Below are 24335 nucleotides of genomic sequence, written 5' to 3' on the forward strand. Positions count from 1 at the left end.
GCTTCAGGCACACCAGAAGAGGGCATCAGACCCCATTATAGATGGTTGTGAGCCACCATGTGGCTGCTGGGAATTGAACTCAGGTCCTCTGGAAGAGCAGTCAGTGCTCTTAACCTCTGAGCCATCTCTCCAGCCCCTATTTTTAGGGTGTTTAATAGAAGTATGAGCATGTTGGAGAATGCGGGTCATATGTGAATTTAGATCTAAGGGAACAGTTTGGGCAGGGAAAAATCTGATTATGTGGACATGATATTTTAAAATACGGGGATGGAGAAATGGCGTAATCAAGATGGTTAAGAGTGTTTGCTGTTCTTTCAGAGGACTAGGATTTGGTTCCTGGCATCCATATTTAGCAACTCAGTATTGCCGGTAACTACAGCTCCAGGAGATCTCATACCCTCTTCTGGCCTCTGAGGGTACCCCCGTATGTGTGTATGTACACACCATAGCTCCCCTACGCCCAGACACACACACGGACAAACACATGAACACATACATACACATGCACACACCATGCACACGTTATTAGAAAAATTAGCTCAGAAAACTGAGCCTGGTGGTACGTTCTTGTAATTCCACCCCTTGGGCATTGGTCTGCAATACTCAGGAGTTCAAGGTCATTCTCAGGAGTTCAAGGTCATTCTCGGCTTCATAGCCTAGCTTGGGCTTCAGGAGACACTGTTTCAAGACAAACAAAACAAACAACAAACGAACAAGCAGCAAACATAGCAGCAAAACAAAACACTACAGAAAACTCTGCAAATAGGATTTAATACCCTTTCTCTTTTTATACATCCTACCTTAAAGACTCTCTTCAAAAGATAGCATTAGACTAAATGCATGATTTTTTAATGTTGCTATTTTATTCTTTTTTTTTTGGTCTTTGATTTATTATTTTGCATTTGAGCCCATGACTCATGAGTACTACTGAGTAGAAATTTGAATCCGTACAAATAAATTTTCACTACATATGACTTCAAATGACTTGAATATTTCCAGGAACACAGCGCCATATTCTGTGCTGGCTACTTATACGTCAGCTTGATATAAACTGGAGTCACCTGGGAAGAACTAACCTTGATTGACAAGATGCCTCCATCAGACTGCCTGATTGATAAGATGCCTCCACCAGACTGGCCTAGGGAAAACCGGGGAGGCATCTCGGTCTCTGCATGCTGCAATCTTGGGGACTTTCTGCATTATGATTAATTTTATGTCTTTTTAGGAAAATCCTAAAATTTACTTTATCTGGCCACTATTTAGCAGTCTTCCCCATGCCATGAAGATCATTAAGCACAGGTACGCACAGAGCCAGATGAAGCCATTACTCTAGGAATCTGCTTGGGGTATCTGTCCCTCAGCAAACCCAAGCAGTATAATTGATGCAGGGTAAACAGAAGCAATCAACAAACTCTGACTGGCCAGGAGAGTAGGTTATAGATGGAAGGTCCTGCTCAATTATAGGCTTGGAGCCCTCTGAAATGCAGTTCAAAGATAAGGGGTTGTTATACAAGGTACACCCCTGGAGGAATAAAACTCGGGAAATGAGATAGATGGACTAAATAAACCTTTCCTATTTTATAGCATAGACGATGAAACTTATAGTAATGGGGTTAGGTACAAGTATTTGCTATTTATAAAAAGACTGGTTTAGGTGTTTTCTGCTTTTGCTTAAAAACTGCAAACGCTGGCAGCCTAAAAGAAGACTGTCATACAATGAATGTATTGGTTTCTGGAGACATTCTTTAGATTCTTTAAATCAGAGTTCTAGGTCTAATGATGAGAGTAAAATCTGTTCTGCTTGTATTTTCTAGTTGGAACTGATCTTGTAACCCTGGACATGTAACGAAAAACCAAACACATAGCCTGTACCACTTGGATAATCATTTGTCTGTGTTTGCCCTGGTTGTTAGTAAGAGCTGCAGAAGAGGCCTGATTGCTAGCCATTCAGAACTGCTAAATTCCCCTGACTCCCGCCCTCTCCTTGTTGACTCCTTATCTCCTTTGCCTACCCCTGTCAGCAAGGACCCTAAGCCTCTAGGTGAGCAAGCTCCTCCCACCCACCCCACCCCCTCTACCTCCTGCAGCTGTTCTTAGTACAGCAATGGAGAGCAAACTGGGAAACTCTGTATTCATTTACTTGTCTCAGAGCCAGAACGCCAGTGCTTTTTATTGGGAAAGTCCTGGAACTCCATGCCCAGCAATGTATTTGCTTTTGGTCAAGCTTATTTAATATTAATCAAGCAAGTGATACTTACAACAAATTATTGTATACACTTTTTTACATTAGGTCACAGTTTAAACATAGGGTAATCCTGTTTGTTTAAAATTATTTGGCACATTTTTATGGAATAGGCTATTTAGAAACAGGAAAAATATATGGGCTTTTAAATCTGCTCATATTGGTTTTTTGAGAGGTGGTGATTTTTTTTAATTCCCAAACTGGATATTTGATTTTCAAATCATAATGTACAGAGCCATTTCTTACATTGTTATCCTGTTTTGAAGACACCACAGGTTGTAAGTAACGATTTGACTTCATGCTCCGTATTAATTTATTTCATGCTTAATCTTTATCTTGGGTATCTATCCCAAGTATAGCTTGTCACGAACAGCCCAATGTTGTCCTAAATACCAGAAAAAACCAACTACATCATATATAGTTTTCAGCTCATAATATGGTCTTTGCTTTATGTGTGTCCTACCAGATACTACAACATACCTCTAATATATAGACTTGTTCAGGGAGTTAAATGATCTTAATCAAAATATGCAGAACGTCATATATACAAGACATATTTTGGATATGTCATAAGAGCTATTTTTTCCCTCTGAAAGTGACTGTCGCTTGGCAACAGTGTCATCATGTTTGGCTATTTTGGGTTATTAATCGGTGGCTATAAAGGCCTGAGTGTCAATAGGATACGAGATAATGTGCTCATTGTGGGCAGTGGAGTTCCTGGAATGGCTGGGCTCTGACTAAGGCCTGGTTCCCAACCTTCGGTTCTGTGCCAGCTCTACTCTCAGGGAACATGTCTGCCCCTTGGTAGCTAGGGAAGAACCTGGCCTATATTAAAAGTCTGCAACCTGACAGTGCATGAGGAGGAAAGGAAGTTTAATCCAAATTAATTTGGAACCTGCCTGTAGTGCCCAGGGAGAAAGACCATTCCGACAGATACTTCATCCAAATTGGGTCACTGAGAAGGGACAGTAGTGTCATTTGCTTTCATGTTCTGCCAAACATCTACACCCTCAAGGAGGCCAGCGGGTGGCTTCCACAGCTGTCTCACCGCACTGCATCTGGCCTTGCTACTCACCCTGAGCAGGGAGTGAACAGCCTTACCTGATTCTTCCATTTGACCTCCTCAAACAGAGAAATTCCATAAAATTAATGTTTGCAATTTCGCAAGCTATGGATAGCATTCCGACTTTTGAATTGTATGAGTAGTGTATTGAATTTTTATGAAGCTAGTTTGAATCAACAGAAAATCAGCAATTATCATTTGTAAGGGACATTGTAAGCAGTCCATCAGCAATTTACATCTCTCATCCATCCATCCATCCATCCATCCATCCATCCATCCATCCATCCATCCATCCATCCATCCATCCATCCATCTATCTATCTATCTATCTATCTATCTATCTATCTATCTATCTATCTATCTATCTGGTTTCTCAAGATAGGACTTCTCTGTGTAGCCATGGACCAGTTATTCTGGACCAGGCTGACCTAAACCTCAGAGATGCCTCCTTTGCCTCTCAAGTACAAATGTCTCTCTGGTATGTAGCCCTGGAGTCCTTCATGCCATATATCCAGGAGTGGTGTGTCTGGGTCATGTAGTAGTTCTGTGTTTAGTGTGTCTTCTTAAGAACACATTTTAACTTGTTACACGTGTGCACGTATACGCAATCATGCATGCATGTGCGCACACATGTGTATTTGTGCGTGCAGGTGTGTGGTATCTAGGACATAGAGCGGAAAGAAGCTGGGTTCTGAGACCAGCAAGGAAATATACAGCAGCAGTAATGACAGCGGCAGGGCAGATGCGCTTGACTGCAAGAGTGAAGGGACAGTTAGGCAGCAGGCACTGGTTCTTTCTTTCCATCCTCTCTATTGTGTGTTCCCTGTGTGCTTGATGACAGCCATTCTAACTGGAGTGGGATGGAATTTAAACTGCTTTTAATTTGTGCTTCCCTAATGGCTAAGGATGTTGAGTACTTTTCACATTTATTAGCCACTCGTATGTTCCTACGGAGGACTGTTTATTCCGTCCAGGAGCCCATTCATTGATTGAATGAGCTGATTTTATTGGTGCTCAAGTTTTAAATTCTTTATATAGACTGGATATTAAACCCATGTGAGCTGTGTAGTTTATGAAGATTTTTCTCATTCTGGTGATGCTTTCCTGGGATGTGCAGATGCTTTTTAATTTTTTAGAATCCCATTTGCCAATTCTTGGAGTTCTTTTCTATGCTGTTAGATTATTTTTCAGAGGGAACTTGCCTGGGCCTACGTCTTAAGGTTCTTCTTCTTTTTTTTTTTTTTTTCGGAGCTGGGGACCAAACCCAGGTCCTTACGCTTGCTAGGCAAGCGCTCTACCACTGAGCTAAAATCCCAACCCCTGTCTTAAGGTTCTTTATCGGTGTTTTCCTCTAGCAGTTTCAGGCATTCAGGCATTAAAGTCCATGATTAATTTTGAATTTATGTTTGTGCAGTGTGAGAGATATGGACTGAGTCTCATTCCCTGATAGGGATAGATAATAAGGTAGATATTTGGTTTTTCCAGCACCATTTATTGACGGGTGCCATTTTTCCAAAATATATATATTTTAATATCTTTGTCAAAAATTCGATGACTGCAGCCAGCTCTGCAGAATGTCTGTGCTGTCCTGGCCTTCTTGCATATTTGTCTTTCTTTTCATGGTACTACGATGCAGCTTTAGCTCCTAAGGCACTGTAGTACATTGGAGTGTTGAGACAGAGCATCGGGGTACTGCCATGGTTACTTTGTGCATTAAGCATTGTTCTCAATAGTCAGGGATTATTCTAGATCGTTCCATAGGAATTCTGGAATTAATTTTTCTATTTTTGTGAAGAATTTTATTGGGATTTTGATGGGGTTTGCAGTTAATCTGCAGATCGCTTTTGGCTGCATGAACGGAAGTCTTCACAATGTCTACTTCCTTTCCGTGAACATAGGAGCCCTGGGAAGTGTCTTCTTCAGTTTCTTCCATGGCCGTCTTAATAATTTTAACATAGAGGTCTTCACCTCTTTTGTTAGGTTTATTTCCAACATTTTGCTTTCCTTGAAACTATTGTGAATGTTCTATTTTCCTTGTCTCATTCCTGGGAATGCTTTTATTGGCACATGGAAAGGCTGCCGAGGAGTCTGTGTTCCGTTGATACCATGAGACTTTTCTGCAAGTGTTTATAATATCTAAGTGTTTCCTGTTAAAGTCGCTAGGCTGTCATATCTACAGGATCATGTCATCTGCAAATAGAATACCCCGGTTTCTTCCTCTCCTGTTTGTATTCCATTTTTTTTCTCGCTCTCACATTATTGATCTAGTTCAGACTTAGAGTACTGTATCGAACAAAAACACTGAGAATGGACACTTGTCTCATCATTCTGATGTTGGGGAAAGTGTTTTCTGTTTTTCTCCACTTAGTATCATATTGTCTGGAAAATTATTGTACATAATCTTTAGTATATGTGAGTCTATCTTTTTTATTCCTGTTTTTAAGAGCTTTTATCAAGCTGGAAGATGAACTTTGTCAAGGCTTTTCTATATCTACTGAGACATTGATATAGTCTCAAAAGTAGTTTTGCCTTTTAAGTCTCTCTGTGTTTCATTAATTTATTGAACCAATCTTGTATTTCTCACCTGGGGTAAGACTGGCTTGGTCATAATACATTTGTGGGGTTTTTTTTGTGATAATTTAAAAAAAGTATTTACTTTTGTTTCATATATATGAATGTGTACCTGCATATGTAACATGTGCATATCTGGTGCCGGCAGCTGCTAGAAGAGGGCCTCCTCTTCCCTGGAAGGAGTGTTATAGACGCTTGTGAGCCAACATGTAGGTGCTGGGAAACTGGGTCCTCTGTTAGAGCAGAAAGTGCTCCAACAGCCACTGGGACATCTCCCCAGCCTCATATGTGTGATTCTAAAACTATTCACAGGAGTATGGTTGTAAGAATTTTGTTAGTGTTCACCAGAGAAATGGGTCTACAGACCTCTGTGTCTGTCTGTCTGTCTGTCTGTCTGCCTGCCTGCCTGTCTTTTCTGTCTCTGTCTGTCTGTCTATCTGTCTGTCTGTCTGTTTCTTCTGTGTCTGTCTGTCTGTCTATCTGTCTCTTCTGTCTCTGTCTCTTCTGTGTCTGTCTGTCTGTCTGTCTGTTTCTTCTGTCTCTGTCTGTCTGTCTGTCTCTCTCTGTGTATGTGTATGTGTTTTATGGTCTCAGAGCAATACTGACTTTGGAGAGTGAATTTGGCACTTTGCTTTCTCTTTCTTTTCACTGAACATTTTTAGGAGTGGGTTTTTGATTTCGATGTCTTCAATCAGTAGTTGAAGAATTGTGTCGAAGGGGTCCCGATGCTCTGCCTTTTCGTATTTATTGCGTCTCTGTGCCGTGTATCAGTTGTACTTGGAGATGTTCCGATTGGGCGTTGTATTTTGGGGGTCTCAACTTTCCAGTTGCATGGTTTCCCTTCTTTTCATAGCAGTGCCAGGGCTGCTCACGCTTTTGCAGTCTGTTTGTGTAGACTCCCTCACCCTTCTGAGCGCTACAGTTCCCACTGCTCTCTAAGGTACTCAATGTTTTCTCTTGGTGTTTCCCAGATCCACCAGGGATGGGAAAAGCTACACACTGAGATCTGTACAAGTGGGATGATCTCCTAAACATTTTATCTACCCTCCACCCCCTGGGTGGCTGTAGGGGACCAGAGGAGCTTTTAGGGTTTTAGGTTCTACAACAATGACTAGCGGGTAATTGGTCCCAGTGGTGGGTTGTTTCCACTGCGCTTCTAGGCTCCAAGGGACCCAAATTCGGAGTATTTGTAACTAATTAGACCTGATCCAGGAAGCCAAGAGGGGCAGCTACCTCTCCTCAGCGCTCTACTTCCTAAGCCCAGCTTCCTGCTGTACTGTTTTTTGGCTTTGGGGCTTCTAGTCCTCCAGCTGCCTACAACCCCATCCAAAAGCTGTACTTCCCCTGGGATTAAATTCCAACAGCAGATTAAATTCCAACTCCCTGTCCTGTGAGTGTTCCCCATCCTTGGTCCCTATGGAGAGTTTTCTTTCAAATATTAGCTTTCTCTCAAGATGCTGCCTGGCCCACCACCTTCTCTCTGAATCACACCGAGTGCAAGAGTAATGATTCTGTGTCTCTGTGGAATCATCTGCCGGAGGAATTGCTGTCTCATCGAAATCATCTTGATTTTTAGGCCTGCACATGTTGGAATCCAAGTTGCGTTTCCCCAGGGCCCCGAGTCTCATGCTTTGGAGAAACTTCTGCCTTTCCTCTCTCCGTCCCCACCAGGCATCTCTGTGACTGCAGGGTGTAGTCTGGGTATTTTCCACGAGCCACTGCGTTTTTATCTATACTTTTTAGATATCCCATCCACAGTCTTGAAGGTTCCCTGCTTTCTTGTTCTCTTCCTTTCTTTGGAACAGAGCTAGTGTTTTCCCTATCCTGCTTCTTCTTTACTAGCTCATGCAGAAGCAACTTTTAGTTGACCACCTTACCCAAAAGATCTCCATTTTAACATCTTTGAGCTTCTCATTGGTCACTTCTTTTACAGTGGATCTTTTAAAAATGAACCATTATGCTTTAATTGTGATTACCGATTAAAGTATTACATGTAAACTACATCCCAACATTAAATTCGGTGTCTGGTTATTGCCATCTTAGTATAGAATATGGTAATTTCTAGATGAGGAAAACAAATTTACAAGTCATTTTTATTTCTAAATCTGTACTAACTCTCTCATTCTTGTCTACTGGCCCCTTGTCTGACTGTTCGCCATTTGGAAGTGATCTTGGTAAACTTTGTTTCAAATTATTATATCATCCCGAGTTTGTAAAATTCACAATTTACAGAAGGGCTCTTTCTTAAAAGCTGTCTTGACTTTATATGTGTACCAATGTGGCTTGATGACTAGGGAAACCTTTTTAGCATTATTTCTAGTTTATTTTTTTCAACCTAAACCGTTTTTGGTTACATTATATGTACAAAGCAGTATGTTCATCCTGGGGTGGTTCTGCTCTGGAATCTGATTGATTGATTGATTGATTGATTGATTGATTGATTGATTTTTAATATCTTCTCATGGATGAAGCAAGTTCCATTCTCCACATAAGGTTCAAGGTCTGGAGAAGGGAGGCAGTATTCAGCAAATTCAACTGAATTCTGTTACATGCTGTTGCCAACTTTATTTTTTTTAAACTATATCAAACGGGCCCTTTTATATTAGTTGGAATGTTTTTACTTTAGTCTTAACCCACAAAAGTTTTCTCCTTTAGAGTCTGTTATCCAAATTCTGTGAAAATATTTAAAGGCGTTATTCACTAGAAATTCCACCCCTCCACGGTGGGCATATTGGATTTTATCATTGGTGCCCAGTGTTGTTATCCAAGAGTTTTGGTAGCTTTCTTTCAAATATAAAATCTTGTGAGGTTTGTAATCACCGAAGACTCAGTCCAATTGTTATGTGAAAAGTTGTAGTCATTGGGAAAGAAACTTCCAAAAGTTCAAATGAATGTCTCCTATTCAGATGCACATTCAACCCGGATAGGTCCGTGATTTTACAGGTTTTAGATGCTGAGTGTCTGTATTTCCTCTGTAATTAAAACACACAGGAAAGGTTTGCATTTTTTTTTTTTTTTTTTTTTTTTTTTTTGCTGCGGGCCTTCCGTCCTGTCTGGTTACAAGAAGGGGATGTGACCACCACTGCACTTCGTCTGTCTTCAAGTTCCACGAAGAGCGCGGAATGCTGATCACAGGCCATCTGGACTTTGTCTGACTTTGATAACGCAGCGCAGAGGAGTTCTAAAAATAGAGGCAGAACTCTGGTGACCGACCGTCAGGCACAGCTTACTTCATTGTTTCTCAGTTGTAGCTTTGCGCCTTGTGCCATAGTTTCTGTGTCTCGGAGCGCCTTAAGTGGAGCGGTTCTGATTCAGTGCTTTGCGCATGCTTGAACCCAGACCGCGTTGGAGAATAATTGTTTAGCTTTCACAAGGGATCTGCGTTCTGCAAGTGTGATGTTTGATACAGGCGAGGAAGTTGTGTCCCCTAGGAGTTTTGCTTGGGAAATGGACTAGGAACACATTGTCAAATAAAGAAGCTGTTACGGTTGGGTTGGTGATCTTTGAACTTCCAAACGGAAAGCATAACAAACAGCGGTTTGATTTGCTGTCTTGTTTTGGCCGGACTGGGAAGGATAGCGTTGGTTTTGATAGGAGGAAATTTTAGTTCTGTTCATACTCAAGGCTATAGGACTCTGAGACAGCGTTCAGCTTTTATGTGTTTGTCTGGATTTACTTTGATAAAATAGGGATTTTGCCATGTACAATGTTAGATTAGATCCTGAGACAACATGAGTGCTTACACAGAGTTTTGTAGCTCTGTGGGTAGTGACGAATTGACTTTTGTCTGACATATTTTGCTATAGGGAGCTGACCTCGAGTAACTGCAGGATTCACATTCGTCTCCTAGCTTATTCTTACATTTTTGTTTATCTTTTTCAGATACTAGCTCAATCATGTACCGAAATCCTGGAATTGAGTCCTTCAAGTGTCTGTGTAGGGGGTAAGTGTTTAGAATTTAAAAATACCATGTAAGAAATTATTTTTCTCCCCCGCCTCAGCTAAAAGATATGATTTGAAACTCATGTTGGAAGGAGAATAGCAAAATTAACTTTTTTTTTTTTGGCATCTTTGTGTGTGTGTGTGTGTGTGTGTGTGTGTGTGTGTGTGTGTGAAAGAGAGAGAATTTTTAACTAATTCCTTGAAATATTTCTATTTTAAATTCAAATTTTTTTTGAGATTCGAATGTTATTTTAAATAATGAGCATATTGTGTGACAGGCTTTTTACCATGTTCTGTGGATTCAGTTCGTGTCTGAGACCTTTTCTATGGCAAAGGAAATAACATATAGAACCCTTTACCTGATTGGGTGGTATCTGAAACTGTGGAGCTCCATGCTCTAATGACCTGGTTGTGTTCTCGTAGCTGCCAGTGACTTAGGGGCCGAGTGCAGGAAGAAAGCAGGTGGCTTCATCAGCTGCTTCTCAAAGCCGGCTCAGGTCCCCACCTCCTTTTGCCCAGGTGGTCTGCTTGTCCCCAGCTGATTTCCTTCCTCAAGTTGACCTAGAGTTCATTGTAGCACAGCTTTATTTAGAAAAGGAAAGAATGTCCCACCTGAACAAGGAGAAGGGAGATATATTGTGTGATTTGTCACAGAACATCTCGGTTAACGGAAATCTCTAGCCCGGCATCCCCCAGCTCCCTAAGACGTGATCACATGAGCAGGACACATGTACAGGGGCATTGCAGAGCGTTGGGGCCTTTTCTAAGGATGGGGGTCATTAGTTTTCTAGGAAAAACGTAGACAAGTAAGCTGAAACTATATTAAAATAATAGGTTTTCTTGATGACACTCCTTTTTGAGCCTTCCAGACTGTGTTGTTTGAATACAGAGTCTTATCTAGTCACCTTAACATTGCTATTCCAGGAGTTGTATAATCCCATTTTGCGGATGGAGAAAGTGAGGCAGAGGCAGGTTCACAGATTCAGTATATGTAAGTCGTTGTCCTTTAGATCCTGTTCATCTGACAACAGTGCTATGCTTTTACTGAATTACATGTTAGGTTTCCATGCACATTATTAGAACATACAAGTAAATCTCCTTTGATGACATGGTGAACAGAGAGTGGCCTGTAGGCTTTGCTTTAGTAGCTGATGAGAGTACATCAGGGAGATAAAAGTCTGGAAAGAGAAGGGTCTTGGGGTGAATTAAACTGAAGGAACTCTGAGTATAAAAGACCATTTAGGCATCACAAGTGACCTTTGCCTGGTCTGGAAACCTCAACAAAATCTGAGCTTTGCATTTAATACATGTTTTAAAATAGGAACAAAACAGAAGACCCCAGAACTGAAGTTCAACCAACAGAAGAGTAGGAGCTTTCTCACAGGATCTATGATGTGAATGTGTGGGCTTGTGTATGTGTATGTGACAGTGTGTGTGTGTGTGACAGTGTGTGTGTGTGTGACAGTGTGTGTGTGTTTGGTGTGTGTGTGTGACAGTGTGTGTGTGTTTGGTGTATGTGGTGTGTGTGTGTGTGTGTGTATGTGTATGTATGTATGTGTTCATGAGACTGTGTGTTTGGTGTTTGTGTGTGTGTGGTGTGTATGTGTGTGTGAAGTTTGTATGTGTGGGTGTGGGTGTGGGAGACAGTGTGTGTGTGACTGTGTGTGTTTGGTGTGTGCATGGTTTGTTTGTGTGTGTGTGTGTGTGTACACGTGTATATAGGTGCATTATTTCCATGTTTTTTCTAGAAGAGCTTTGCTGATTTTTTTTTTCTTTCTTTGGATGGGGCTCCCAAACTACCTTTTGCTTGGAGTTGCCCAATTCCTAAATCATAATTTGTTCAGATCAACTCTTTAACATTTCTCTTGCTTCAGTTAGCCTTTGGGACAAGAGGTCATCCCCACTGGGGTCACTAACATACTCTATTGTAGTCAGTCTCTGCCCATCCAAAGATCGGGTCTGCCAACTTTTCTTCTAGCGTATTCTTTCAAATTCATTCATCCTCTAAAATTCAGTGCCTTTGGACATTGTAGATAGGGAGACAGTAGAGCAGCTTCCTCTAGTCCCTGTCCTGGCTGCCAGTAATCCAAACAGTAGAGCATCTGTTGTATTGTAGGCTTGTAGGCAACAGAAGACAAAACAGGTTGACAAGTTAGTTCTTTGATTTTGTATTGAATTCCTGAACTCAATGACTGAGAATGGAAAGAAAAAGAGCACATTCTTGTCACAAGCCTGTGACAAGAGAATTGAGGGCATTGAGACGACCAGATAATTATTGATATATTTTAATTCTAATGCCTGGGTTCCCATTAGAAAATACTCTTAATAAAAAAAACAAAGTAGCAGCTCCGTGTGGCGATGAACACCGTCTCCACTATCCTCACCTAGACAGTCTAAAGGAGCAGGCTTGACTGGAGTTGCATATTCATGGTGATTGGTGGAGAGGGTCAACTGTGGGAATGTGTGCTCAACCTCTCAGTACTGTGGCTGTTTGTGGTACAACACTGGTTACAGTGCTCATCTTTTCCCCTTCTTTTTTGTTTTTTTACCTCTAGAGACATTTCAAGTTGTTCTGAGTGGAAGAGCAGTCATGTCGATCAGGGATGACGGCAGTGTCCTCTGTACATTCACTGCGAACAGCACATACACAAAGAGTGAGTCCCCAGGAATGCCAATGTCACCCAAGTGTTTTTCTTTCTCAGAATCTTGAGTATCTTTTCTTCTTTAAAAACTATTTTTATTTTATGTGTATGGATGTTTTGCCTAAACACGCTTGTACCTCCTGAACCTATTGCCTGCAGAGGCTGGAAGGAGACATCAAATCCTCTCAAACTGGAGTTATAGTTGGTTACAAACTGTGATTTGGGTGCTGGGACCCGAACCCATCTCCCCTGAAAGAGCAGCAAGTGCTTTTAACCTCTGAGTCATCTCTGTAACCTAAGGTATTCTTCCTTCATTCCTTCCTTCCTTCCTTCTTCCCTTCCTTCCTTTCTTCTTCCCTTCCTTCCTTCTCCCCTTCCTTCCTTCTTCCCTTCTTCCCTTCCTTCCTTCTTCCCTTCCTTCCTTCCTTCCTTCTTCCCTTCCTTCCCTCTTCCCTTCCTTCCTTCCTTCCTTCCCTCTTCCCTTCCTTCCTTCCTTCCTTCCTTCTTCCCTTCCTTCCTTCCTTCTTCCCTTCCTTCCTTCCTTCCTTCCTTCTTCCCTTCCTTCCTTCTCCCCTTCCTTCTTCCTTCTTCCCTTCCTTCCTTCCTTCTTCCCTTCCTTCCTTCCTTCCTTCTTCCCTTCCTTCCTTCTTTCCTTCTTCCTTCTTCCCTTCCTTCCTTCTTCCTTTCCTTCCTTCCTTCCTTCCTTCTCCCCTTCCTTCCTTCTCCCCTTCCTTCCTTCCTTCTTCCTTCTTCCCTTCCTTCCTTCTTCCTTTCCTTCCTTCCTTCCTTCCTTCTTCCCTTCCTTCCTTCTTCCCTTCCTTCCTTCCTTTCTTCCTTCCTTCCCTCTTCCCTTCCTTCCTTCCTTCCTTCTTTCCTTCCTTCCTTCCTTCTTCCCTTCCTTCCTTCCTTCTTCCCTTCCTTCCTTCCTTCCTTCTCCCCTTCCTTCTTCCTTCTTCCCTTCCTTCCTTCCTTCCTTTCTTCCTTCCTTCCTTCTTCCCTTCCTTCCTTCCTTTTTCCCTTCCTTCCTTCCTTCTTCCCTTCCTTCCTTCCTTCTTCCCTTCCTTCCTTCCTTCTTCCCTTCCTTCCTTCCTTCTTCCCTTCCTTCCTTCCTTCCTTCCTTCTTCCCTTCCTTCCTTCCTTCTTCCCTTCCTTCCTTCCTTCCTTCTTCCCTTCCTTCTTCCTTCTTCCCTTCCTTCCTTCCTTCTTCCCTTCCTTCCTTCCTTCTTCCCTTCCTTCCTTCCTTCCTTCCTCCTTTCCTTCCTTCTTCTTTCCTTCCTTCTTCCCTTCCTTCCTTCCTTTTTCCTTCTTCCCTTCCTTCCTTCCTTCCTTCTTCCTTCCTTCCTTCTTTCTTTTCTTCCTTCTCATTAAATTAAAATCAACTATGCTACAGTTTTTCCTTAGAAATGAAATGAAATCTTCCATAATAATGATATGAGTAGTGATAATTATTTAGCTAAGGCAATACTTGCTCCTGACTTAGTAAACACTAGACCCTGTTCTCGGTAACTTCATTATTCAGACAATGGTCTTTGATGTATGAATCACCCTCCTGTGGGGGAAACAGCTAATAGTAATAATAATAACAACAGGGAGAGCTGAAAGCTGAAATACCTCAACCTAGGGTTTGGACTAACCACATCAGTCATGTGATCAAATCACCCTTTGTCCAGACTTATACTTCACTACTCTTTCCGTAAAATGCAGTTGTGTCAGATGACTTCACTACCTGTTACCTTAGTGTTACTGTTGGGTTTTTCTATCTCTTCTCAATACTTAATGTCAAGAAACTTTTCAGTGTCTTGAATTTTTTTGGTTGTCATTTGGTTCGTTTCTTGTGCTCTTGGCCTTTTATGCCTCCAGGGTTCTCCAGAACTGAGTTGGGTGGTAGTCAGCCCATCAGTGGTTCTTGCTTACCTGAGTATGTTGGTTTGATAGTAAAACCTTTTTTTTTTAATCAATGGTTTTTTTTTTTTTGCCTCTGAAATCTATGAGCTCTGGTAGAGCTGTTTTAAAGAGATTAATCTATAACTCTGCTGTTTGTTTGATGGCATTAGCATAGTTTTGGCCACACAGCAAACTGTCAGTATGTGCTTGTTGGAGTAAAGTGATGAGAATTACAGCTTAGTGAGTGTGGTCAGCATTCTCTCTTCTCTGTATGAGGAACACCATTTGTCAAGCCAAATGATATTTGTAAAAATTGCATAACAAATCACACAATTGAACAGGGAAGCCTTGCTTTATTTCTGTTCAGTAGTTATTAGTATGAAAGTGCTGGATTTATATGACTCCTTTTGATTGTCCATTTGGCTTGATTACAATACAGACATGGATAAGATTCAGTTTATTGAATTCAATTCTCAAACACACGGAGGTGGAACAGTGTTTTTGCGCCTCACATTCTGAGATGATTCATTTGCTTATGTAAACTTCTCCAATAGTTTCAGCCTTTGATGAACTTTCACACATACTGTTAAAAATCTAAGGGAGTTTAAGCATCCGGCTTGTTAAGGTGTGTTTACATGTGCTTGAGACAGCTATCTTGACAACCTACGAGATAAATTCATTTATACTTAGGTCCTAGTCTTCCTTTGTTCATCCAATCTCAATTTTTGTTTCTTAGAAGTAATATCTAACTTATCCTTGAATGGCTGAGGTATTCGAAATGTTCAGGATAAAAAGTTATATTTACAACTCTATATTACTATCTTAGCTAAGAAAGCTAACTTTCGATTTACCATATTTTTGTACCAAGATTTTGTAACTCTTCATTTTCCACTTTTCTTTCTCTTGCTTTTTTAGCTAGAGTTTAAATATTTGTATATACACTCTTGACCTTTCTCCTATTCCCCACTCGAGTTCTTATTGTAGTTTGTGTGGTACTTAAAAAAAATGAGACTGCATCGATGACGTGTGACTCATTATTCACTGAATGATATTCTATATTTTAGATGAAAAACCAGTGAGTGTTCAGCCCGGTTCCATCCTCTGTCCTGCCCCTGTCCTGAACAAAGCTGGAGAGTAAGTACATCACCAAAGAGAATTCAGCATGGAGCTCTGGCTCCCGAGTGACTGGTGACTGCTCTGCTCTGTTAGGGTCTCTTTTCTCTCTTCCTCCTCTCTCTCTGTGTCATCACATGAAAGCCTTCCTTCACTGATCAAAAACAAATGGCAACCAAACCAAGCCAAAGATTACTAATGCAGCAGATTCCTATAAAACAACAATCGCTCGTTGTTGCTAATTTTGTTTTCTTATTTTGCGTTTTGAGTACAAGGTTTGTCACAGAGCCCAGGTTGGCCTCAAACTTCCTCAGTGGCCTGCACATAACCAGAGCCACGCACCCATTATTTTGAACTTGATAGAACTGAATGTACACTCTCACAAACACGTACAGGGGCTCTGAAGTAAGATTGTAAATGCTTGCTATAGAAATTAATAAATATGTAAGATAAAAGCAAGTGGAAATAGGCTCACGGTACATATTAATTTGTGCTTTATTTCCAATTTTAGTTAATCCTATACTCCCTCTTTCTTTTGTGTGACAGTAGACCATGATGGTAACTTGTTAAAATAAGAAATATTTAGTTCAGAAGAAGGGCTGATATTGAAATCCCCAGTGCACAAATAATTTTAATAGTAATAGTATTCCTATCTGATTTTTTCTTATACTCTTCTTTTCTTTTCTTCTTTTTTCTTTTTTCTTTTTTCGGAGCTGGGGACCAAACCCAGGGCCTCGCGCTTGCTAGGCAAGCGCTCTACCACTGAGCTAAATCCCCAACCCCCTTATACTCTTTACTATGCAGCAAATAATTCCAAAAAGTAGAGATGTTCTTTACTTTGATATTAATGAGTACAGTTGTTCATAGTGTTGACCTAATTGATGGAATTATTTAATGCTGATATTTTCCATAGAGCATAAACATAATAAACACTAAAAGAATAATCTCCAGTCAAAAACAGGGTTCACATAGTGAACCCTTCATGGAATCAAAGAGAATAATTTTTTTTGTTGTTGTTGTTATCAGCATGAGTACTTGTTTTTTGTGAAAGTGTTCAATACACCCATTGGACAGCATTTCTGGTTATACAAAAAAAAATCAAACAGTATCATTTTTGTATTTTATATAGCTAAAAAGGGCTATATTACATAACTTCAGAACCAAGACTATTATTTATTTTTGTGTTCACCCTCATATAGCATCAGTGATGACCTGCCCATGATTGATTTAGACAGGAATTGGGCTTTATCACAGTTTGGGTTTTCATGACATCATCTTGCTCAATCTATCCCCAGTTATATCTTCTAGTCTTCCCATTGATTATAACATCTTTTCCTTTTTTTGTCATTCAGATAAATAACCCTTCGAATTATTATTGATTCGGTCTTTGTCATTCATAGCTTACCTTCAACTCTCTCAGCACTAATTTCAGACCATAGCATTCAATATCAGCCAGCTCCCTCTGGGCCAAGTCCACATTACCTCTCGCCAACATCATTAGTCTCTTCCTTGGTCTTTCTACCTTTGGCTTCAGCGATCCTACTGAAATAGATAGGCTTGTGTTAGCTACCCTTCCAGGTAGGATTGTTGGGAATAAGTTCCTCATCCCACAGAAAAGTAAAGGAGAACTGACATTCTGCCTACGGTTCTATAGGACCCTTACTCCTCCCACCTCATCTCTCCATTGCCTCTCTGCTCAGCAATGGCCACACCACCGCCCTTTCTTCTGTCTTTTAATCCATCAGTTTACACTTCTGTCAGTACTGACCCACTACTTGCTGGCCCCTCTGCTTGGAGTGATGATCTCTTGTCTTGTTCACATGTCACCTTCTGAAGAGGTGACCCAGCAGCCTCTTCACTCTCTTTGCTTCTCATTTTTCTCCAAAATCCTTAATGAGTACTGTGTTTCCTTTTCTGCTAGGATAAATGCTGTAAGTCTTGTTTCTTGTAGACGCCCTTGCGTCACCCAGTGCCTGCCATAGTATAAACTCACTAGCACTTGACTGACTCACTAGTGGTTAACCTTTCCTCAAAGAGATATTTTTTTAATCAATCAATATAAAGTGTTATAGGAGATCATTCAATGATTGATGGAATGGGCCTTTTATCAGCTAGGAGAAAATGGTGAGAGTTTTATTTTAGGGTGAACAAATTGGCAAGAACAGAAAATCATCAAACTTTAAGCGATTATTAGAGAAGAGAGGTCACTCTCCTATGCAGTTAGAAAGTGAAATTATGTTTAGCATGTGCCATATATTAGTTAAACTTTTAAAAATGTTTACTTTGACTTTTTGTGTACCTGTATGTGTGTATACTATGCATATGGCTCCATATGTGCCTGTCATGCTCATGTGGAGGTTGAAGGATGGCTTTTGGCTTTCCTTTTATGATAAGTATCCCAGGGATTAAACTCAGGTCCTCTGGCTCAGTAGCAGGCCTTTCTACCTGCTCTCTCCTGGGCCCCTCCCACTGCATACTGTAACTCAGCAACTACTGACATCCTTTAATGCTTTGACCAACAGGGTAAATACGTCACATACGTGAATTTTACAAACATCACACATAATGATAAATGTTGGATGTGAAAAACCATCATTTATTTAGCTTTGGGTATTGATTGTTTGTGGGTACGGAATGTTTGGGGGACAGAGATTCCTCCACAGGAATTGCTTTTGCACTGTTTTGTTTTATTTTAGTGTCAGGCTCTAGCTAATCACCGAGGCAAAGTTTTGTAGGATTCCGTAAATATGCTGGGTGCTGGGGAATACCGTTGTACCCTCTGCTTTCTATGCTGTGCATAATTTAGACAGTTTTCTTTGCCTTGCCTTCTCTTCAGATCCTTTTCGTAGGTGACCAGTTCTTACAAGGTTGAATTGAAATCAGAGGAACCAAGACAGTTCAGCCTTGTAAGGCGGCTGATGCTTAATATGTTTGCCTAATTACCTTTTGGCTAAGGATTCAAACCCATTAAATAGCTAGTTAGTCTGTGTTTCAAATGAACACATCTGGCCCATCAGTGGAGGGAGGCTTGTGCTGTGCGAGGGTGACAGATGTGGTGATGGGTCCCCCTCTTCTCACCTAAATAATTAACAACGCACTGGTGAAGAAGTCCTAGACACAAAGCCTCAAAGACAGATGCATGGTCTCAGAGCTGACCCCCACACACGTGCCTCAGCTCATTAGCCTGCTCAGTTACTTCTTTTCTCCTCTTTGTGATGCATTTTTTTTTATAAAAATGTGCTTGTGGATTTTGATTTAAATGAGGGCAAAGACGGATGTTTTTTGGGAGGTGGGACTAAGAGCCTGCCTTATCAGAATAGCTAAGGTGTCTTATGTTCAAATACTGATATTTGAACTCGAATGTGGGAAAAGGATATGTAGAGCTGACGTGGGGGAGAATCATCAGAATGCATTCTATGTAAGTATGAGTTTGTCAGATTGCAAATTTAATTAATGAACAAGTTTCAAAGCAAAGAAATTTAGAATGCTTGTGCGGCTCCTGTCTAGGACTAACCCTGCTGAACAGATGTGGGGTCCAGCTTCGAGCAGCTTTCTTTGAAAGAGATCAGTGTTTGCCAAATTTACTTGATAGAAATTTTGGCTAAGATGAACAACATCTTAGGATATGGGAAAGAAAGTAGATGTGGAAGTTGCTGGGTTTTCCCAACTCTTCTCATTGGACACCCTTTCATTTCAAAACTTCATATACTAAAGAAAATTGTCTTAGCGAAATTTTTGGTAGGTTTGTTTATTTGTGTGACTTGCTCATCGATAGCAAGATGCCTTCTTTGACTTTACATGGGCCCTCCTAAATGTTCGTTGATGGGTACCTACCCCAGATGGCGGGCTCCAGGTACGCTATGCCCTCAGCACACATGCTTGCAACACAGAGGTTGTTCTCCGACCTTGTTCTGGGAGACAGCAACAATAGCACAGCCGCTCTGGAATACGTGAGGTTTCAAACCTGCAATTCGACAGAAAAGAACAGAGTAAATTGGGCAAACACACATAAACACATCGTGAGGAAAGAAAAGTGGAACAGAACCGAGGCAGAGCCTTAATCTACAGCTTGCTTGATAGGAATGACTTTAGGAGGCATATGGTATAGTTAAATGTGCTTTCGAAAACATTGGCCAGAATCTTCTGGCAAATATGAAATAAATATCTAAGTCAGATGAAAGTGATAGCGTGATCCCTCTTATAAGGCAGCGTGGGAAGCCACAGACAGAGTCCTTGGAGTTAGAGATGGCAGATGCAGGGCATTTCAAGGCTCTGATACAGGATGTACAGTGACTTGGGGTGAGGGCTGGACTTGGTAATTTGCTAATTTTTTTTCCTGAACATTGTTACTTTTCAATATTAAGCCTAATTTATTTTGTCTGGCATCCAATTGACTAATTCCATTTATTTTTTTCTTGGTTGGCTGAATTTTGCTTTTTATCAAGCTTCTCTTTCTTTGCAAAAACATACCCACATATGTGTGTGTATCCATATCTGCGTGGTCCTCAGTTCCTTTGTGTTGGCAGCAGGTGATACAAACATTATTGATTCAATCTGTTCTTTCTTGTAAAGAGTGAGACTTGATGATTTAATTTGCCATCCTGGAAACCAGGACATCAGTTATGCCTTTATTTGGATTATAACCACTCGAATCTTGATGAAGGAGGTCAAGCTGGGGATCTTTTTTGCTACTCTAATCCTCTCCCACCATGGGACGCTCACCCTTTCTTTTTGTAACATAGTGTGTTCTAATCATTCCAGTCAGCATGCTCTGTTGTATTTGCTTGGTCAGCACTGTTCTCTTTTTCCTGAGTATCTGATACAGCCACGGGCACTGTCCTTTGACAGGAACAGTGGTTATTTTGAACACATGGATGTCTTTCCCTCAAGAGGTTGTCCAGTTGAAAATGTTAAATCACGTGCCTCCAAGTCTGAGCAAAGGCATGACTCCTGAGTGATGGACACATGACCTCACCAAGCATCAGTCAGTCTATCACCGGAAGGGTTTGACTTACCTTTTTCTGCTACAAAGAAAGGAGAAGCAAAAACTAGCCTGTAAAGAGAAGCACTACACACCACACACACACACACACACACACACACACACACACACACACACACACACACACGTAGTATTTTACTAAAATCCTCCAGCTTATTAAAGAGGAGTTGTTGCTAATGCAACATCAGAGGCATCTGCAGTGTGTCTTACATGGGAACATTCACACAGTACCGAATATGAACTGGCTTCTCTCGAAAGCTGTCAATCTTGCTGGCTATAGTTTTGTTTCGGTCATATACATATATAACTATAGAATTAAAAGGAACTTACTTAAGTCCTTTAATTCCTTTAACATCTTTAATGGACACAGTTAGACAGAACGCTAGCTTACATCTGTACCTATAAGTCGAAGTGGCTGATTCCGACTGCTCATGAACCTGAGACCGCACTTTTCAACTTAAAATCCGCACCATTCACAAAGCTAAGGCAAAGAACACTCTGCAGAGTCTTAAATGGCAGTGCTTGCTTGCGTTCTTAAGATCTGAAGTCACCACAATTTTAATAGCTTCAGTGGTTGCCAGTTTAATTTTCAGTGTGTGCAAATTGGAGGTAAATTGTTTAGTGCTTCCAGCGAATGTCTTCAACATTTTCAGTTCCTTTAAAAAAAAACCTTGTTAATGGACCATAAAATGGAAATCCTTCACAGAATCTATGAGTCTGTCTACCATCTATCTGTCTGTCTGTTTGTCTGTCTATATGTTGGGAACAAATGCACCTATTTCAATTAGGTTACTATGGGTTGAAATATTAACCAGCTATCATGAAGCATGACATTTCTTAGATCAGAGAGGCTCTAACTGATCTATTTCGGATTACTCACATGTCTGTGGGTGTACTAAGGCACCGTGGCTATCAGGTCAAATTGATTTTATTTAGTCAACAATAAGTCAGAACGCTGTATACCAATTTCTCCTGTAAAATAGCTTTGTGTGTTTGAATTTAACTTTATCAGCCATTAATTGAGTACCAGGGTCCATGAAAATATAATTAAAAAATCTTCATACTGTGATAACATTGTAAAGGTTTCTTTTTTTTTTCTTTCTGTCTTTTACTTTGAAAACCTGTTTTCGGGGTGGCATGAACAGCTTATTGAGATGACCAGGAAAAGTACAAAGTATCTAGTTCTGTCTGTGGTGGCCGACAGAGCCCAGCACTGTTTGGGCCTTGTCTTCCTGAGCTGTCTGCACTGGGCCAGTCCTTGAATGTGTCCACATTCTCAGGACTTCATGCTCTTATGTCCGCCTTCAGATATTGCATCTGCATCCAGTGCCTGCTTTCCTCTGGGTCTCCTAACTGACAATTTTCATCATGGTTGGATTCTTGACCTATAAAATCACCTCAGAGGCTTTTTTCTTGCTGCTCAGCTCCAAATCTCCAGGCAAGATCCCACCTTTGCTTCTATGTATCCCATGTATTCACTTCCCAAATGCCCACCTGACTTTCCTGTCAACATGAAGGTTGCAAAGAACTCATGCTTGGTCCTTCTGTGCTCCCTATGCAAGTCCATGTACCCACTTGTAACATAGAAATATTGAAGTCAGCTTTTTCCTTGCTTGCCTCCCGCACACACTGAGTGTCCATGGCCCTTTGATTCCAGCATAAGATCTCTCAGTTTCATTTGCGTGCACCCTTGTGGCCTCTATTTTAGTTCAGTGCCACATTGGATTTCTCCTGAAACAGACTCAGATCTTTGTAACTGGTCTTTGTACTCTAGAAACACATTCTCCAGATGTGTGCCCCACACTTAGAAATATCAAGGAGAATGACATTTGCAAAACTTAATTTTTACAATGTTTTTATGATGCTCTTTGCCTCTTCAAAGAGGCTTTTCTTAGTTCCTGGAGATATAATTCCTCACAGAGGTCCTTGTTACTGTCTTTTCCAGCCTAAAGTTTTCTCCCAACTCTCTCATGTGTCCTACCCACTCTCTCAAAGGTCTTCAACACTCTCTTACACAGTCCTCTCCCCACTCTCTCACAGGTCCTCTCCACTCTGTCATAGGTTTTCCCTATTCTCTCACAGGTCTTCCCCACTCTCTCACAGGGTCCTCCCCACTCTCTCACAGGTCTTCCTCACTCTCTCACAGGTCTTCCCCACTCTCTCACAGGGTCCTCCCTACTCTCTCACAGGTCTTCCCCAATCCCTATATAGTCCTCCCCACTCTCTAATAGGTCTTCCCCATTCTTTCACAGTCCCACCCACTCTCTCACAAGTCCAGCTCGACTGTCCTCTGCCTCTCTTGTCCTTCAGGTCTCCATCGGCAAGGATTCCCTTTTTGGTCTTACTTTCCAACTCCCAATCATTTTTCAGGGTTTGTCTTATAGGCTACTGTCTTCAGGAAACTTTGATGTTTTGTTCACAACAAATCTGAATTATCTGTGCCTCGGTCATACAGAAGACCTATGCTCATGTCTATTTCACCTTACCTCAGCCACACTCCATTGTAAAGTTTTCGTGTCTTCTGTTCAGTTACACTGTGATTCATTTTGTTATTATAATCACATTAATCAAACCCCACATTGGCTGTGCTCCTTTTGTGACAATTATTGGTGTCTGAGTCAATTCATGCACCACTGTTGCTTTAACTCGTCAACCAATTTGGACCAAGTTCTGCAGAATAAGCAATTATATACATCCATGCATATAGTGTTGGGTTTAATAAGCTGTTTTATAACAGGAAATAGAACTGCAAACTTTCTTTACATAGTCTACATGCAATTAGATTGGAGGAATTTTTAACACTTTAGCTGTCAATATTTTTGTGTAGACTAGTAATCCTTTAGGGAAAAATCTTGTTTTCTTCTATATTGTGTTTATTTGTATATTCAATATTGTCTATGCTGTTTTTCAAGTGTCTGTAGCAAAATTATAAAAGCACATCGATGCTTTGAAAACACTTCTAACATCTCATTGGATATTAAAAGACTTCATCGAGCTCCTGAGTTTCACACACTACAAGGAATATCTCTGTATGTTGTCAATTTCTTCCACGGAGAAACTCTGACATAGGTGTAACTCCCTATTTTTATAGACTAGGGGCAGTGTATTAAGACTGGATTGACACACATTCAAGCTTGGGTCTCTAGATTCTCCAACATGTTTCATTAATATGTTTGCTTTTTCAAATCTTGTTCACATGTGGGACAAATAAAGATGATCTGTCCCTTTGCAGCCTATTTGTGTTTTTGTACATTGCAACCTTGGGACAAAGGAAATTCCAAGTAACAGCTTTAGGGTGAGGGTGGCTTTTAGCTACCTTTGTGCTTTGGACCATCATTAGCCAATGATAATGATAAATCATGATAATGATAATCATGATAATGCTATACCGTACTAGGAATTTCAGGATTCTCTCTAAAGGAACAACAGAATTCAAAAGCAGGAACAACTGTGTTTTTCATGTTTGCAACAATTTTGAAATTCTTCTCTAAAAATTATAAATATTCATAAATATATTTTCAAGAATAAGTATCAAGTTTGTAGAAAAAATGGTGCTGTAGTTAAGCATGAAAAAACATGATTATAGAAAAAAAAACAGATAAGGCTTCCTAGGCTAATGTTTATGAGGTAAATTTAAATATAAGTCCCTAAATATTTTATAGGCATGGAGGACTAAGACTAGGTATGCTGGAGAAGGGAAGGTTCTTGGATTGCAAAGTCAGAGAGGTCTGACCTTCTGGTCAACCTTTTGAAACTTCATTTTCTTGACTTGGACAATGGAACCAGTGCCAATGGAGTACGGTGAGCATACACTGATGTTTCTGGATGATTGGAAGAACTCAGTTTATGACTACTGTTGCTGACTGTTCTGCCTGG

General features: G+C 40.8%; 1 protein-coding gene across 4 annotated transcripts in view; it reads left to right on the forward strand.

Moving 5' to 3' along the window:
* Positions 1–24335, forward strand: part of Antxr2 (ANTXR cell adhesion molecule 2) — a 140393-nt gene that overhangs the window by 30365 nt on the left and 85693 nt on the right. For all 4 annotated transcript variants that reach the window (XR_010057380.1, NM_001398916.1, XM_039092655.2 and 1 more), the window contains exons 8-10: positions 9759–9819; positions 12374–12472; positions 15409–15478. Coding sequence is in view for 3 of the 4 variants with exons in the window: in NM_001398916.1 (NP_001385845.1) it covers positions 9759–9819; positions 12374–12472; positions 15409–15478 (230 nt within the window). In the remaining variant the exon portion in view is untranslated. The remainder of the gene's footprint in view (positions 1–9758; positions 9820–12373; positions 12473–15408; positions 15479–24335) is intronic.

This window comes from Rattus norvegicus, chromosome 14 (genome assembly GCF_036323735.1).
Source record: "Rattus norvegicus strain BN/NHsdMcwi chromosome 14, GRCr8, whole genome shotgun sequence".
Classification (NCBI taxonomy): Eukaryota; Metazoa; Chordata; class Mammalia; order Rodentia; family Muridae; genus Rattus; species Rattus norvegicus.